The sequence below is a fragment of the Budorcas taxicolor genome, chromosome 7 (genome assembly GCF_023091745.1).
Source record: "Budorcas taxicolor isolate Tak-1 chromosome 7, Takin1.1, whole genome shotgun sequence".
Taxonomy (NCBI): Eukaryota; Metazoa; Chordata; class Mammalia; order Artiodactyla; family Bovidae; genus Budorcas; species Budorcas taxicolor.
This window is the reverse complement of record NC_068916.1, coordinates 52,540,888-52,558,163: the sequence shown is the minus strand read 5'-3', so window position 1 is coordinate 52,558,163 and position 17,276 is coordinate 52,540,888. Positions and strand designations below refer to the sequence as shown.

At 50.9% G+C, this 17,276-nt stretch overlaps 1 protein-coding gene across 1 annotated transcript; it reads left to right on the top strand.

The window, feature by feature from the left end:
• Positions 1 to 2,612: 2,612 nt before the first annotated feature.
• Positions 2,613 to 15,008, top strand: PCDH12 (protocadherin 12). The gene is made up of 4 exons (XM_052643917.1): positions 2,613 to 5,503; positions 8,504 to 8,601; positions 10,695 to 10,846; positions 14,230 to 15,008. The coding sequence occupies exons 1-4, from the start codon at positions 2,633 to 2,635 to the stop codon at positions 14,694 to 14,696; spliced, it is 3,588 nt and encodes a 1,195-aa protein (XP_052499877.1). The 5' UTR covers positions 2,613 to 2,632; the 3' UTR covers positions 14,697 to 15,008.
• Positions 15,009 to 17,276: the final 2,268 nt, after the last annotated feature.

Here is a 17,276-nt window from a genome sequence, read left to right as displayed (position 1 = left end):
GCTTGGCAGGTAGCTGCTAGTTTCATCATGCAGCTCAGAGCCCTTCCAAAGCTCTCCACAGCCTACAGGACAAGGTCCAAGTCCTTAGCATTGGGCCCCAGGCCCGCCATCATCCGGTGGCCCTGCTGAGATCCCCAGCCCAACTTACTCTTCCTCTGTCCACAGACCCCTCTGTCCACAGACCCTCCTGTAGGACCACAAGGAGCCAGCTTACCCACCTCAGGCTTCTTCCACCCTGCTCCCTCCCCCTGCCTTGCCTCCCTGCTGCCCACCCACCTCCTTTGGCTCACTCCTCCACATCCTTCTGGGTGCATCTAAGGGTCCTCCAGGAGGACCTGAACCCAGAGCCACCCCACTGGACCCACTTCTTTCATTTCCCCACCCTGACCTGAAACTACGAGTCCCTTGGGGGTCACTCTGTCCTGCTCACTGCCTTGCACACAGCAGGATGAGTGAGGGTCAGGCAGTGGGGCCACCATGCAGGCTACCACCAGAGAACCTGGGGCCCACATTGGCTCTCTTTGCAGGACAGGTAGCCCTAGCCTGTGCTCAAGCTGAGGACACCCTGGGAAGTGAGACTTCCTGGCGGAGAAGACAGAGGAAAAAGTGAAGGGACAAATGCAAGACCATCTTTACCATTTGCACTCAGGGTATCAAGCCTGGCAAATAATACCAGGTAAACTAGACCCATGCAATGAGTGCTTTCTCTGTGCCAGGCACTGCACTGAGCCTTCACTTGTATCATCTCATTGAATCCTTACCAGAAACTCAGGAGATGCAGGATAGTCATGCTCTACTGGAGAAGGAAACTGAGGCCCAAAGAGGTTATGTGACTTGTGCTATGTCTCTAAGCTAGTGAGTGCTCTGTCTGTCTCCAGAGCCAGGGAATATCCTCATTGGATTCAGACCCTGTGCTGTTGGGAATCTCCAGGGAGTAGAATATGAGGGGCTAGGGTGTGGAAAAGAAAGTACAGAGGGGAGCACAGGTGATGCTTAGGCCAAGGAGGTCCTCATCATGCCATCCAAATGGCCACAAGCCTCCAGGCCAGTGGCCCGACTGGAGTCACTTTTGTCTCAACAGGCACCTCCAGCCCTAAGGACCTACCTAGGCAAAGTTGACCCTTAACTCCCATCACATCAAATGTTTTACAAACCTCTGGACTCAACCTCAAAGTAAAGTGCAAGACTGGACAATGGTGGGGCAGCAGCGGCAGGAGGAAATGAGAAGGAGCAAGCCACCTCAAGGCTACCCAAGCCAGTTGCCCTCTTGGCCACCTCCTGGCTCTCATCTCTGTGACAGGACTCTTGGACAAGAACTGCAGTGGGGAATGAAGAACTGGAGAAAGGGAGGGAAAGGGAGAGGAAAGTGTGGGAGAGGGAAAGGTATAAAAACCTCCAAGACCAAGGAGTGGGAGGCTGGGGGATTCCCCGGGATAGGAGCTCAAGCTAGACCAGATGTGGAGAACAATGGGCAGGAGGCTGGGGAGCCAGAAGGGAAGGGGGAGGGAGGCCACACCGTTGGGTCAGAGAGGTCATTGTGCTTCAGGAGCCAAGGCCATGGGCTCCTTTACGATCTGGTCTGTGTGGGCAAGGGACTGCTCCATGGCCAGTGCAGGAGCCAGAGCCAGTCCCAAGGCAGGCCAGACTGTGCAGATCACAACACCCACCTCCAATAACAGTGTCATTGCTCATGACTCTGGGCCAGGCTTTCCATGCACATTCCATTTCATCTCCAAGATTTCTGCCTGAGAGGTCTACTGTTTTTATTCCCATCTCACTCTCAAGATGAGGCCCAGAGAGGTTGAGTGACTTGTCCCATATGACCCAGCTGGGAACTTGCAGGGTCAGAATTTGAACCCAGGCAGTTCAGCTCTGATGGCCACTCTCTTAATCAGCTCTGCTTCCCTTGAGACAAAAACGGGTATTGGGGCAGGGTCAAGACTGAGATGTAGACAAGGGTGGGAAAAGAGGAGTGGGAGAGGAGTAACGGGAGATGAAGGAAACAAGGAGAGACAAGGAAGGAAGAGAGGCCGAGGCGTGACTCGTCCAGGAGGGGCTCGGGCTCTCTGCTTACTTGAACACAGCAGGGGCTCCCCTCCCCTCAGCGGCCGCCTTCCACATGGACAGCACCTTCCCATCCGGCCTGTCCCCAGCCGCATCCTCCTCAGCGGCAGTCCACTCAGCTTCACGGAAACTCTCTTTCTCTAATTGGCATAGAAACTCACAGCCCTCCCTTTTCCTGTAGGTGGGGTTTCCATAGGAAAAAGCTGCTTCTCTGTTTCCCTGGCCCAGCAACGGTTTGGAAGTCAGATCCCCACATCCTGCTTCACTGAGTCCAGTTCCTCTTGGACCGACTCTTGTCCATCACTGGCTGACGGGGACCCACAGTGCCCTGTACCAGGGCTCTCCTGGCAATTTTACCTCATCGGTCCTTGCACCTCTCAAATCTCTTCTGATGAAAATGGCCTTTCTTTCTGTTAGTTCCATTATCTAATGATGGGACGAGGCTGTGCCAACAGGTCTGGGGGCAGGAGAACGGGGCTAATCGGGTCCCTCAGGAAACACTGGAGGCCTCGCCCAGCCCCTGAAGAACTCTAGCGGTTTCTGGATCTAGCGCACTCTGGTGGTAAGCATGATGCGACTTCTGTCACTTCTGGGACTTTTGGGGCCAGGTGGCTACTTGTTCCTTTCAGGGGATTGTCAGGAGGTGGCCACTCTTACTGTGAGATATCAGGTGGCAGAGGAGGTACCGGCTGGCACCGTGATAGGGAAGCTGCCTCAGGAACGGGGCCGGGAGGAGGGGCCTGGCCAAGCGGGGTCTGCCTTCCAGGTCCTACAGCTGCCCCAGGGACTCCCCATCCAGGTGGACTCTGAGGACGGCGTGCTCAGCACAGGGAGGCGGTTGGACCGGGAGCAGCTTTGCCGGCAGCAGGATCCCTGCCTGGTGTCCTTTGATGTGCTGGCCACAGGGGAGCGGGCGCTTATTCACGTGGAGATCCAGGTGCTGGACATCAATGACCACCAGCCGCAGTTTCCCAAAGGTGAGCAGGAGCTGGAAATCTCCGAGAGTGCCTCTCTGCGCACCCGGATCCCCCTGGACAGAGCTCTGGACCCAGACACTGGCCCCAACACCCTGCACTCCTACACCCTGTCTCCCAGTGAGCACTTTGCCCTGGATGTCATTGTGGGGCCCGATCAGACAAAACACGCAGAACTGGTGGTGGTGAAGGAGCTGGACCGGGAAATCCACTCATTTTTTGATCTGGTGTTAACTGCCTATGATAGTGGGAATCCCCCCAAGTCAGGCACCAGCTTGGTCAAGGTCAGCGTCCTGGACTCCAATGACAATAGCCCTGTGTTTGCTGAGAGCTCACTGGCCCTAGAAATCCAAGAAGATGCTGCCCCTGGTACTCTCCTCATAAACGTGACCGCCACAGACCCTGACCAAGGCCCCAATGGGGAGGTGGAATACTTTCTCAGTAAGCACGTGCCTCTGGAGGTGCTGAACACCTTCAGTATTGATGCCAAGACGGGCCAGGTGATTCTGCTCCAGCACCTAGACTACGAGAAGAATCCGGCCTATGAAGTGGATGTCCAGGCAAGGGATCTGGGTCCCAATCCCATCCCAGCCCACTGCAAGATTCTCATCAAGGTTCTGGATGTCAATGACAATGCCCCAAGCATCCACATCACGTGGGCCTCCCAACCGCTGCTGGTGTCCGAAGCTCTTCCCAAGGACAGTTTCATTGCTCTCATCATGGCCAACGACCTGGACTCAGGAAACAATGGCCTGGTCCTCTGTTGGCTGAGCCAAGAGCTGGGCCACTTCAGGCTGAAAAGGACCAATGGTAACACATACATGCTGCTAACCAACGCCACACTGGACAGAGAGCAGTGGCCCCAATATACCCTCACTCTGTTGGCCCAAGACCAAGGACTCCAGCCCTTATCAGACAAGAAACAGCTCAGCATTCAGATCAGTGATGCCAATGACAATGCACCTGTGTTTGAGAAAAGCAGGTACCAGGTCTCCACTCGGGAAAACAACCTACCCTCTCTCCACCTCATCACCATCAAGGCCCATGATGCAGACCTGGGTGTTAATGGGAAAACCTCATACCGCATCCAGGACTCCCCAGTTTCTCACTTGGTAGCTATTAACTCAGACACAGGTGAGGTCACCGCACAAAGGTCATTGGACTATGAACAGATGGCCAGCTTTGAGTTCCTGGTGATTGCAGAGGACAGCGGGCAGCCCCAGCTCTCATCCAGTGTCTCTGTTTGGGTCAGCCTCCTGGATGCCAATGATAATGCCCCAGAGGTGATTCACCCCATACTGAGCAATGGGAGAGCCAGCCTCTCGGTGCTTGTAAACGCCTCCACAGGTCATTTGCTGGTGCCCATTGAGAATCCCAATGGCCTGGGCCCAGCAGGCACTAACATACCACTACAGGCCACCTCCAGCTCTCGGCCATTCCTTTTGGTGACTATCATAGCAAGAGATGCAGACTCGGGTGCAAATGGAGAGCTTCTCTACACCATTCGGAGTGGGAACGAAGCCGGTGTCTTCGTCCTCAGCCCCAACCTGGGGCAGCTGTTCATCAACATCACCAATGCCAGCAGCCTCACTGGGAGTGAGTGGGAGCTGGAGATTGTGGTGGAAGACCGAGGCAGCCCCTCCTTGCAGACCCGAGCCCTGCTGCAGGTCTTGTTCGTCACCAGTGTGGACCACTTGAGGGACTCAGCCCGTGAGCCAGGGGCCCTGAGCACATCGGTACTCACAGTGATTTGCCTGGTCGTACTGCTTGCTGTCTTTGGGTCGATCTTGACTCTGATCACGTCTATCTGCCGGACGGAGAAAAAGGACAACAGGGCCTACAACTGTCGGGAGGCAGAGTCCACCTACCGTCACCAGCCCAAGAGGCCCCAGAAACACATTCAGAAGGCAGACATCCAACTTGTGCCTGTGCTAAGGGGCCAGGTGGATGAGCCTGGCGAAGTCGGGCAGCCCCCCAAGCATGTGGGCGAGGAAGCAATGATGGAAGCAGGCTGGGACTCCTGCCTGCAGGCCCCCTTTCATCTCACACCGACTCTGTACAGGACTCTGCGTAACCAAGGCAACCAGGGAACGCTGGCCGAGAGCCGAGAGGTGCTGCAGGACACTGTCAACCTCCTTTTCAACCATCCCAGGCAGAGGAACGCCTCCCGAGAGAACCTGAACCTTGCCGAGCCCCAGCCTGGCCAGCCCCGCTCAAGGCTCCTGAAGGCTGCGGGCAGCCCCACAGGAAGAGTGCCTGGAGACCAGGGCAGCGAGGAGGCCCCACAGAGCCCGCCAGCCTCCTCTGCAACCCTGAGGCGGCAGCGGAATCTCAATGGTAAAGTAGCCCCTGAGAAAGAATCAGGCCCCCGTCAGATCCTGCGGAGCCTGGTCCGGCTGTCTGTGGCCGCCTTTGCGGAGCGGAACCCTGTAGAGGAGCTCACCATGGATTCGCCTCCTGTTCAGGTACCTCTCTCTCTGGTCACCCCTGGGCCACCACGAATAGCATCAGACCCCGTCACCCTCCCATTCATTCCTTAGGCTCACCAAGCACCTTAGGATGCACTGGGGGCAGTGGTTCAGCTCTGGAGTCAAAAGAATTTAGCTGTGTGATCCTGGACAAATGACTTACTGTCTCTGAGCTTTAGTTTCCTTATCTATAAAGCAGGGATGGCAGTAAGAGCATCTGCCTCACAGAATTGTCACTTAATTCCTATTGAGGACTTACTCAGAGCACCTGGCACAACCAGACACACAGCAAAGGCAGCGAGCAACAGTACCTGCCTTCATCTCATTTGGGCAATTTTCCCTGTGAAGCAAGCTGGCATGGGCATTACTGCCCCCGGGTCTCAGGGGCTGCCTGAGACCCCAGAGGCTGCCGGCTAGGCCAGCTGGGTAGGGCAGTGGAAACAACCATGGGACTTGGGAGTTAGGCAGATCTAGGTTCCAATTTCGGCACAGTCACTTTAGGAGCTGGGCAACATTATCTTATTTTCTTCATCTATAAGACGGGAGTTGTGATACCAAACTTACCTGTGTCTACCTCCCAGGGGGTTGAAGATTAAATGGGATGATGAATGGCTGTGTCCTAGGGTTTACTGGACACAAATGGAAAGCTTTTTCTGGGATGGGGCCTGATCTCACATCTATATCGACTCCTCTGAACCCCAGATCATTTCCCTGTGATCAAGGCACACTTCTGTTGTGAGCCAGGCCATCAGCTCATGTTTCCTGCAGAGCAAGGACATAGCTTCCTTCCCCCACTTCTTCCCCAGGAAGCCACCTGGAGGCGGCCCAGCTGCTCTTTCAGGAGTCCTGCCCTGGCTCTGTGCAGCCCCAGAAGTGTTGCCCAGAGCCATTCATTCATTCACCTATTCATTCATCAAATGCTTAATGAATAAGCTCTTTGTGTCAAATATGGTGCTGGTGGTTGCCAGAGACAGCAGAGAGCAGGCCCTGCGGGTGACCCTATTGAAAGAGAGAAGGGCACCCAGGTGAGATCGACATAAAGGTAAGAGGCACCTTGCCTAATTCTTGTGTCTTTCCAATAGTGTAGTGCTGCAGTGGAGTCAGATCTGGGTTAAAATTCCATCCAGCCCTGCCTCTAATTGCTAGGTAGCCCCTGTGAGCCTCAGGTGCCACATCTGCAAAATGGGTATAATAGCATCCTTTTCCTTGGGTTACTGAAGAAGGACATGAGATCAGATACCACTGGACAGTTAGTGAGTGCTTATCCTGAAATCTATTACTAAGTGATTTATAGATGTTCACTCATTAAATACTCATATCCACAACCAACACATGGCCTGGGTCTTATTATTATCCCCTGTTTTACTGCTGAGGAAACTGAGCCTCAGGATTCCTTAAGGTCACACAGATGGGAAATGGAGCAGGGGAAGATTTAGGATTTGAACCTGAGTCTGACTCGAGTCTGACTCTAGCTGTGAAATGACCCAGAATGACAGCACATCACCTAGGGGCTGGCACTCAGGGTGTGTCCCTGAAGTATCGGCTGTCACTTGAGAAAACGGTGGCAGGTGCCTTAGGAGGGTTTCTGGGCCTGGGCCAGGAGGTGGGAATGGCCCTGAGGCAGCAGTGGGGCCCTGACACTCCCAAGTCACAGTGAAACCCCAGTCCCAGCCACCTCCCCTTCCAGACCTCCTCTGAGGTCAGCCCTTTCTGTCACAGCTGCCCAAAGGGCAGAGGGATCTCCTCAGCAGGGAGGTGAGTTGGGCCCAGGAGGCAGACACAACATTTCTAGGAGTAACAGCCCAAACCCCTCGACTCTGCGGAGCATTTTAAACTTTAAAACCACCTAATTAATCCTGACAAGCCTGAGAAGGCTGGGTAGGATTTTTAGATTCACCTTAGAGATGAGGAAACTGAGATCTGAGTACATCTAAAAACCTGCCTGTCATCACCCACCAAGCTAGAAATGACTTTGACTTGGCCTGTTGCTTCCCTCATAAGAGCCAGTGGGGCCTAGCCCTGAACATCTCACCCACCCCTGTCTCCATTCACCAGCCTTTCTGAAACTCCACTGTCTCCTCTGGCCTTTCAGCTTGAGTACCTTCTAACTGAAACTCCTTTCACCCCTCGCCCAGACTCTCACCCTCTCTCTACTTGCTAACCCTCTATGGAAACTCCCGGTCTCAGTAGAGGGGCCTGTGATGCACTATGAACTCAGAAAACATTTGCTGAAATAAGTGAATGATTTCCCCCTGTAGCCACACCCCCCATACACACACACAACTGCCTCCTTGCTCTAAGTTGGATGAGGGGCTTTCATCTGCTCCACTTCACCTCTATCTTATCCCAACTCCGATGTAAGCCCCCATAGTAGCCCACATGCCCTGTCTCCCCCGACTGTTCTCCCAGGCAGACTGGGAGTTCCCTGAGGGCAGCGACTGGGCCGTGATCTCATTCTTACTCCCATAGCAAGCACAGGCCCTGGCACAAGCAGGCTCTCATTAAATACTTGTCGAGTGAATGAACGGATGAATAAATGGTTCAAAGACACCCTCTGCCTTCTTATAACATAGTTACATCTGACCCACCAACATTGGCTGAGTGTTTGAATACTGCTGAAGAGGGGGATATAACACTTTAAGATGATTCTTATTGAAGTAATAATACATTTATAGTCAGGAAATGCCTTTTCCACCCCCATCCCACAGTGTCCACCGGGAGCAGGTCTCATGGGGCCCCCCAGAGGGCCCTTATTCTTTCTCTCAGACACCTAGTTCCCGGGAATCTGTAGTTGACACAAAGCCAAGCAGAGAACCTGCCTGCACACTTCCCTGCCTCCATCACCATCACTGTTCACCATCCCCCATCCGATCCACAAACATCTGAAGCTGGAGGAAAGACTATAAAAAGAAAGCGCCGGCATTGAGGGAAACATCCGGTAAGGAAGTGTGCTGGGTCGGAATTGTGTGGAGTCAACAGATTTTTCCTGTCTTGTAGCAAATCTCCCAGCTGCTGTCCTTGCTGCATCAGGGCCAATTCCAGCCCAAACCAAACCACCGGGGAAATAAGTACTTGGCCAAGCCTGGCAGCAGCAGGTAAGCAGCACGTAGCCCCAACTCTGGCTTCTCAAGCCCCCTCCCCACCAGCCTGCCCTAACCCCTGCAGCCTCTGTGCTGCAAGGAAGGGTGAGCACATTCCAGATGCTACTTCCCTGGGAGACTGCAGAGAACAGCACCCATCCCCCCACCCAGACAGCTTGGTCCTGGAGCCACTGTATTAATAGTATTTACAGGACCCAGAGTCAATAAGGAAATGACTTCATCCCTGAGGCTCTATCTGTCCTCTGACTTCAGAGGGACTAGACTATGGACTTTAAATCTGCAACGTTCAGCCTTCTTGCTCTTGACCCTTAAATATAATATGAAGGTTCCTGGCTAAGGATATGGGTATGTGGGTGTGTTTCTTTGGGCTGTCCTAGAATTAAAGAGACCTCAAGAGGACAACTAATTTAACTCCCTCTTGTTACAGATGGAGAAACTGAGGCTCTAAGTAGTTTGATCCTACCCAGCTACATAAACTTGAGTAAGTCAGATCAAGCCTCAGGCCTGCAGTTTCTCATCTGTGAGATGGAGGTCGCCACTTCCTTGTAGTGATGGGGTAAGAATTTAGTGACCACAAGTGTTCTAAGCCTGTGGCCCAATGCCTGGAACAAAGGAGGTATACAAACAATGCTAAGTCCTTTCCCCTTAAAGTGACTTTGCTCAAGGTCAAGTAACCAGTGAGTGGCAAAGCTGGGACTGGCTCTTAGGACACTCACTTCCAGTTCAGTGCTCTTGTTGTGACAACTTATAGTCATTTTGTTTGGTTGGTTTTTGGCAAAAATATCTAGAAACACTGTAGAGTAGGGGTGAGCACATATACTCCAGAGTCATCTCAGCCTGCCTTTGAAATCTGACTTCATCACTTAACCTGTGGGAACCTTGGGCAAGATGCATAATCTTTATAAGTCTTGGTTTTCTCATTTGTAAAATGAGGATGATAACAAGAGAAGCCCTTACAGAAGTGAAAGGTTTGATGAGAAGGCGAATATACCTTGCAAAGCATATGTCTGACTCAGAGTAATTGCTCAATAAACATTAGTTGTTGTCATTACTTGCAAACTTGCCACCTTCCTGCTGAAATGGCCATAGAGAAAAAGCAGCAAGGACCCCAGGCCTTAAAGGCTGTTGGGGAGCCTTCCCAGATGCTGGGATGAGAAGCCAGGCTTACCCACTTTGCTAAGGTAGTCCCAGGAACTGGCCTCCTCAGTGACAGAGGGCAGCCATGGGAGGGAGAGGCCAGGGAGATAGCAAGAAACCCCATAGTAGACTCTTAGTAGTTTTGGGATGCCTTACCTCAGCTGCATCCTCTATTGACCTGCTCTTCTGGTCTGGGATTTAGCCTCAAACAAGGAGAAGGGAACATTCAGTCATTCAGTCCACCAGGTATTTATTAAGCACCTACTATGTGCTAACCTCTGTTCAGAGCACTGGTAAGAGAAGACACAGACCAAAATCCTTGCCCTTGGAGACCTCCCTGATGGTCCAGTGGCTCAGACTCCGCATTTCCAATGCAGGGGGCTCAGGTTCGATCCCTAGTCAGGAAACTAGATGCCACATGCTGCAACTAAGACCTGGAATAGCCAAATAAGTAAATAAAAATAAATACTAAGAAAAAGAACCCTGCCATCACTGGAACTCATACTCAGCTGGAGGGATGGAGAGATGGAAGGGTGATTGCGCTGGATCAACCAAGGTTTACTAAACTCCTACTCTGTACCAGGTAAAGAGAAGGAATGGAGGGACAATGGTGAATAATATCTGTGCATTCAGTCACTTTTGTTTGCTGAGTGCTTACAACACTGTGCTAAGGCCTTTACCTGCGACACCTCATTTTATCCCCACAATGCCCCGTAAGGTGGTTGTTATTTATTGCTCTCATTTTACAGATGAAGAAACAGACTCAGAGTAGGCAAGGGGGCTGGGATCAAGAAACCCAGGTTGGTCTGACTCTGAAGCCTGGGCTGGGAACCTAGTTCACTTTGCAGATGAATGAATGCTGGCATGAATAGCAGAATATTCATAAGCAGGAATGAATGAATCTGTGTGTGAATTTCCTCACTGGTGGAATGGATTGGCTTCCTCTGCAGGAGTGCAATCCCAGACACAGATGGCCCAGGCGCCAGGGCTGGTGGCCAGGTAGAAGCAGACCAGGAGGAAGGACCCCTGGACCCTGAAGAGGACCTCTCTGTGAAGCAGCTGCTAGAAGAAGAGCTGTCGAACCTCCTGGACCCCCACACAGGTAGGGACTTCCCAGGGTCACCCTGACCCCACTTCTGCCCCTACAGTTCCTTCCTGTGCCCAGGCTTCAGAGAGCTGCTCCAATCCACTGCAGGGAAACACAGCTAGTCTATTTCTGGAGAAGACTATCAGCAACATTTTTTACTTCCCCTGGAGCTTCAGGTCTTCATTTGTTTAAAGACCAGATTCGTCTTTGATTATGCATTTAAAAAATCATCAAAGAATAGTGAACAATTACTGAGCTCTTGGTGTGTGCCAGGTACTAAGAAAGAGTCTTGCAGGCATAATCTCAAGTTAAGCTTCCACACAGTCTTCTGAGGTAGACATTAGGAGTTCCAACTTAGAAATCAGCAAACTGAGGCTCAGAAAGGTATCACAGCCTGCCCAGAATCACCTAGCTCATCAGTGATGGAAGGGAAGTCAACCTGGGCCCACCTACCATTAGGGGACCTCTCTTTACCTCCTAAACCACTCATCTGCATTTCTTTAATGTGTTTGAAGACCCCTTTACCATGAGAACTCAAGAATCTGCTGGCCCTCCCACACCTCCCTGACAACACACATCAGTCAGCCTCCTCCAAGTAACACACACTAAGTCTGACCTATGCTGTGGTTTTCTGTTGCATAGTTAATAATCTATTTCTCATCTGGTCATATTTGTGTGCTGAAGGCATGGCAGGGATTCCCCTTTCCTTGGTTAAAAAAATATAGCTAACATTTATTGAGTGCTTTCTATGTGCTAGTCCCTCTCCTAAGTGCCTCATGAGAAAATCTTCTGAGATTGGGACTATTCATTATCCCCATTTCATAAAAGAAAAAAAAACAAAACTGAGGGGCCAGGGTTTTAATAACTTTCCCAAGGTTGTGTAGCCTATGGTTATTAACCCAGGCAGTGTGGCTCTAAATTAAAATTAAGTAAAATGAAATCTACTTAAAAGTAAGTAAAATGAAAAATTCAGTTCCTCAGTCATACCAGCCATGTTTCCAGTGCTACATGTGGCTAATGGATATTGCTTTGGACGGCACAAATACAGAGAACTTTATAGGACTGCATTGTCTAGAATGTAGAGCTATGAGGTCCATTCCAATAACCAATAGCCATATGTGAAAATGGCTGGACCAGCTGAGATGTGATAGAAGTATAAAACACACGCCAGAGTTTGAAGATTTAGTATGAAAAAAGAATGTAAAACATCTCATTAATAATTTTAAAAATATTGATTACATGATAAATGATATTAAATATAAAAATTTACATAAATTAATCTCACCTTTTCCTTTTACTTTTTAAATCTGGCTATTAGAAAATTTCAGATGACCTCAGGGCTGGTGTTATATCTGTATGCCCCAGCTTTGTGCTGGAACCTGTGGGCTTAATTCCCATGTGGTCCTGATTCCTCATAGCACAGAGGGCAAGGAACACAGGAGGATGGTAACAAGTTGGGGAACGAATAGCACAGCAACGGTAGCAGAGCCTGCGCTGCCCATAGGGCTGGACCATGATGGGGCTACTGGTGAATGTGCCTGACACTGGGGTCTCGGTTGCATCAGGTAAAAGCCCCCCTGGAGGATGTGATGATGCTCATATTTTACTGGCTGCATGAGCTCACTGCATCCTCATAGCCACCTACAAGATAAATGCTACTATCTCACCACTTTATAAGAGAAAAAAAGAGGCTCAGAGAGATTAAGCAAGTTTTCCAAGTTCACACTGCTCATAAGCTGCACAGCTAGGAAATCAAACCCCAGTCTGCCCAGTGCCCACCTGCCTCAGAGTGAATTCACCATCATGTTTCAGCCATTCTCCTACACTCCACTGATTTTCTCATTCCAAGCATCATTCCTTCTGAAGCCCTCTGACCCTTATACAAGGAAAAGCCTGATTCTGTAACACCAAAAGAGTTCCAACCTTATTACCCCAGAGTCTCAGGGAACTAAGGTTTACATTTCCCAAATGTCCAGGGTTAATATTTATGTTCATTCAATCATTCAGTAAACGTTCACTGAGCCCTGGGCATGGGCTGGACTAGTCAGAAAGGGGCTGCCTCACAGCCTGCATAGCCCCGCACTGACAAGGCAAGACCAAGACTCATTTATCAATAGAAACAGCATTTAGCTGTATTTTGGAATAACTTTTCAAAATCACAAAAGTAATATTTGGTTAATAGAGACAAATGTAGATAAACAAAAAGGGAATAAATCATTTCTGCCCAGGGCAATTTCAGCTAACACTTTGACTTCTCCCTTTCCAGTCTTTCACTCTGTGCACAGGCTTTAAACCGCTCACCTTAAGCAAGTATTAAATACACGTTAAAGTAGTTGTTGTGCTTTTTCTTTAAAGATACAGATTCTTAACCACAAGGCCTATGCTTTGTCTCCTCTGCCTTGGCCTCTATAACTGGGCCTGGGACTGGTTTCCTAAGACAGGATTTTCTGTTGAAGAGATGGCAAATGGAGAAATGCGATGGTGGGATTCGGGGCCAGGGGGACTCTTTTTCACTGCCCCATGCCTTTCCCGGGACAGCTCTTAGGCAGCCAGCCCCTTCACAGGTTTCCTGCAGCTTGAGAGCCGAAGGCTGAGGTGTCGAGAGCATGAGGTGTCGAGAGCATGAGGTGTCGAGAGCATGTGGTGTCGAGAGCGAGTGACAGTACAGACCTTAGCAGGCCAGGGAACCAGAACCACAGGTGAGCACCTAGCATCCAGGGATAGAGGAAGGGCACATTCTCCAGACAGTGGGTCTCAGTGGTTCAGTCACAGGGGGCTTCCAATCATCAGACCCGGGGGTCAAATCTGGGCTTGGGTGCCTAGTAGATGAATGACTGAACTTCCCGGAAATCATTTCCTCATCCATAAAATACTCTTGACTTCAAAGGTGTGTGTGGAGGTTAAATGAGATAATTATGTAAATTGTTTGGCACAGAAATACTTAATAAGTGGTCACTATTATTATTATTATGAATAGGAAAGGAAGGCAGCAACAAGCCAGGAACTACAGCATTGGCTAAAAAGGGGAATCCCTCCAGCGCTCCCATCCTCAACTAGTGGTGTCTGTCCTGAGGGAGTGAAAATCCTGGCAGAACAGGGACGGATGGAGGCCACCTAAACCCGAAACACCCCTGGGGACTGGGAGATGCTTTAGAAAGAGGCCAATTTCTAGTTCTAGGCCTTCCTCCTCCCGCGGCCGCGTCCTCACTCCAGCTCACCAGCGAACCTCAGTCGCTGCCTTCCTGCCCAGCGCGCTTCCTCGTCAGGGCCTCTTCCTTCCCGCCCCGCTCCGGCCGCCCCATCTGTCCCCCCCATTTCCCTTCCCTCCTTTGTCTGGCGCCCCGCCCGCCCGCCCGGGGCTCCGCCCTCACCGACCGCGTCCCCTTCGCCCCCTGCAGGCCTGGCCCTGGACCGGCTGAGCGTCCCCGACCCGGCCTGGATGGCAAGACTTTCTTTGCCCCTCTCCACCAACTACCGTGACAACGTGTTCTCTCCGGACTCTGCGACCTCGGAGGAGCCCAGGACCTTCCAGACGTTCGGCAAGGCGCCCGAGCTGAGCCCGACAGGCACGCGCCTGGCCAGCACCTTCCTGTCGGAGATGAGCTCGCTGCTGGAGATGCTGCTGGAGCAGCGCCCCGCCGTGCCGGTGGAGGCCGCCTCCGAGGTGCTGCGGCGGCTCTCTGTCTGCGGGAGGACCCTCAGTCTAGACCTGGCCACCAGCGGGGCCGCGGGCTCCGAAGGCCTCACGGGCCTAGCTGGAAACAAGGGGGCCGAGAGCAGGACCAGCCGTGGCAGCAGCAGCAGCAGGGGCCAGTGGATCCAGGAACCGGGGACCCTGGGGGATGTTAGGAAGCCCAGGCCCTGAGGATTCTGGGACAGGAACTGGTGTCTCTAATCTTTGAACTCACTGACCAGAGGTGGCCTGAGAACTTTAGGGTGATGGATGCTGCCCCACAGAGGAGGCGGGAGCCCCAGGACAAAGAGCTGGCTGACCAAAGCAACCCCATGCTAAGTGCTGGCTCTACCTGTGGAATTTTTGGAGGAGGGAAGCAGTTTGTGGCTAAGTGTTTGCTGGCAAAACACATGGAAGGAGAGCACAGAGGGTTCATCCTCTTTGCAAAATAGATGCCAAGGAGCATCCCAAGTAGGAAGGAGGGCCTGGTTGCACCCTGGAGGGTTGGGGACTGGATCCTGGGGCACCAGGCAAAGCTCTCTGACCTACTAATAAAAGGAAATACAGTGGGTAGTTACCCTGTTTGCACCTGTCAGGAGGGACAGGGAAAAGGGAAGAGTAGGGTGAGGGTTGTCATCCAGTCGCTGGCCGGAGTGTCATTGTGGGCCTGGATGGGAGGGTGCATAGTGTTAGGTCAGCGGTGATGGACATAGGTACACTTGACCCTCGCTCCCCTATTGCTACAGTATCAAATAATCTGCTTCCCAGGTGAAAATTAAAGCTAAGAAAAGCATGAGTATTTATAGAGTATTAACAGGGGCCAGGCACAAGTCTTTACAATAGGATTTCATTTCATTTCCTCACAACCAGAGGAAGGGAGATGTTATTATCCCCATTTCACATACAAGGCCATGAGACTTGGGAGAGGCTGAGTGTCTTGCCCAAGATCAAGCAGAGAAAGGAGGCAGAGCCAGAAATTGGAACTAGGCTTGTCCAACACAAATACCCATGCTCTCGACTTTGGCTAGACTGCCAGACAAGGAAAAGATAGGAAGAGCTACCACAGGTGGGCTTTTGCCAGAAGTGGACTTGCCTGAAATCCCCTCCGGAAAAATATTGAAAAGAATATTTCCAAAGCTTCTCAGGCTGCATATCTCTGCTCTTCCGAGCGCAGAGTGATGGGGACTTGTCACGGACCTGATGCAGGCTGGGCCTCTGCAGACTCCTGTCCTTCCTTAGCAAGCAGCCCTTCAGGTGCAGAAGTCATCTTTCCAGACCCACTGATCGTGGGTAAATCTTCCTCTGTCACAGCAGTGAATGCAGGCCCTAGAGGACAGTGTGTGAACTGGGTCTATGAAATCGACACTGACAGCAACAAACCTTCCAGGGGAGGAGGGGATGAAAAAAACAGCAAGTATTTTCCCAAGGTTCAGCCTTATAATTTTCCTGGAAGTTTCCAAACAGTCTATTCAGCTTCTCGACAATGTGGAGGCTCTCCCTGATACTAAAGAAAAAATTTCTGTGCCTCTCCTTTCGTCCTTTTCCGGAGCTCAGAACACATGTTCACTGTTCACTGAAAGGTGCCAATCATACTCTCATCTAGGGATAATGAAAACCATCCATACTTGGAATGTAGTGAGGCATCATTATTCCATTATCCCATTTTACAGATGAACAAAATGGGGCCCCCAAAGTGCTTCAGGAGCTTTGGGAGGAGGGTCTCTCGGTCTCTGATATCTCACTCCAGGGCAGAATAACCTCTTTACAAGATCTGTGATTTGCAAGTTGTTTGGTTCCCCAAGCCAATGAAAGAGGCTGGGGGACACCAAGCAGGTAGGGTTTCCAATCTGACCAGCAAGGCACCTGGCCCAAGGCAACACGTGATGAATACTTGTTGAATGGAAGAAAAAAATGAAACAGTGGGTACAGAAATGCTACAGGATTCCCTTTTCTCTATGCTGGAGCTCCAGGTATAAGACTTCATTAGAAAAGAGAAGAAAAAAAAAAAAAGGTTCCATTACATGAAAACAGACTGAAAATCATAGCACTGGAGTAGACAGTGCTGACCCCCAATCACTAGTGGATTTTTAGTGCAGAGCTGATGTTGGGCGATGGAGAGAAGAGACGAGAAGAGGAGATGACCTAGGAAACTGGAACCATTACTCACAATTGGATCACTGCCTCCCTCTAGTTCAAAAGACCTAAAACTAATCCTTGGAACCTCTGCATACTTGGCAAAATTTTGTGTACAGGCTTTTTGTCTAGGCAGAAGATACAGAGTTATCAGATTTTCAAAGGAACATGTGACCTATAAAAAAGGTAAGCAGCACTGCTCAAGTCACTAAACCTCCACCGACAGGCAGTTTTAATCACAAGGAGTCTGAACGCTTTATTGCCAAAGAAATGGCAAGACAGGAAGGACTGACTGGCCCAGAGCCACACAGCAGGCTTGTGGCAGAGCTAGCATCTACATCTGAAATTCAGATGATGTTCTTTCTGATATATCAAGGGTCCTTAACCTGGGGTTCCTGGTCGAGCTTTGGGATCTAAGGACCTGCTGAATAGCATGCAAAATTGGGAGGATGAGTACTTTTCCATGAGAAGGAGACAGTGCTTTCATCTGATTCTCAAAGGGGTCTGTGACCTAAATAAGATAAGGACCACTGTGATCCTTGATTCCCCACAGAATCTGAAGAACTCGTAGGTAGAGTTGTTTCTGAGGCAAACGACCTTTGATCAGGGCTGGGGTGTATGTTGGTGAGCCTTGGTGCT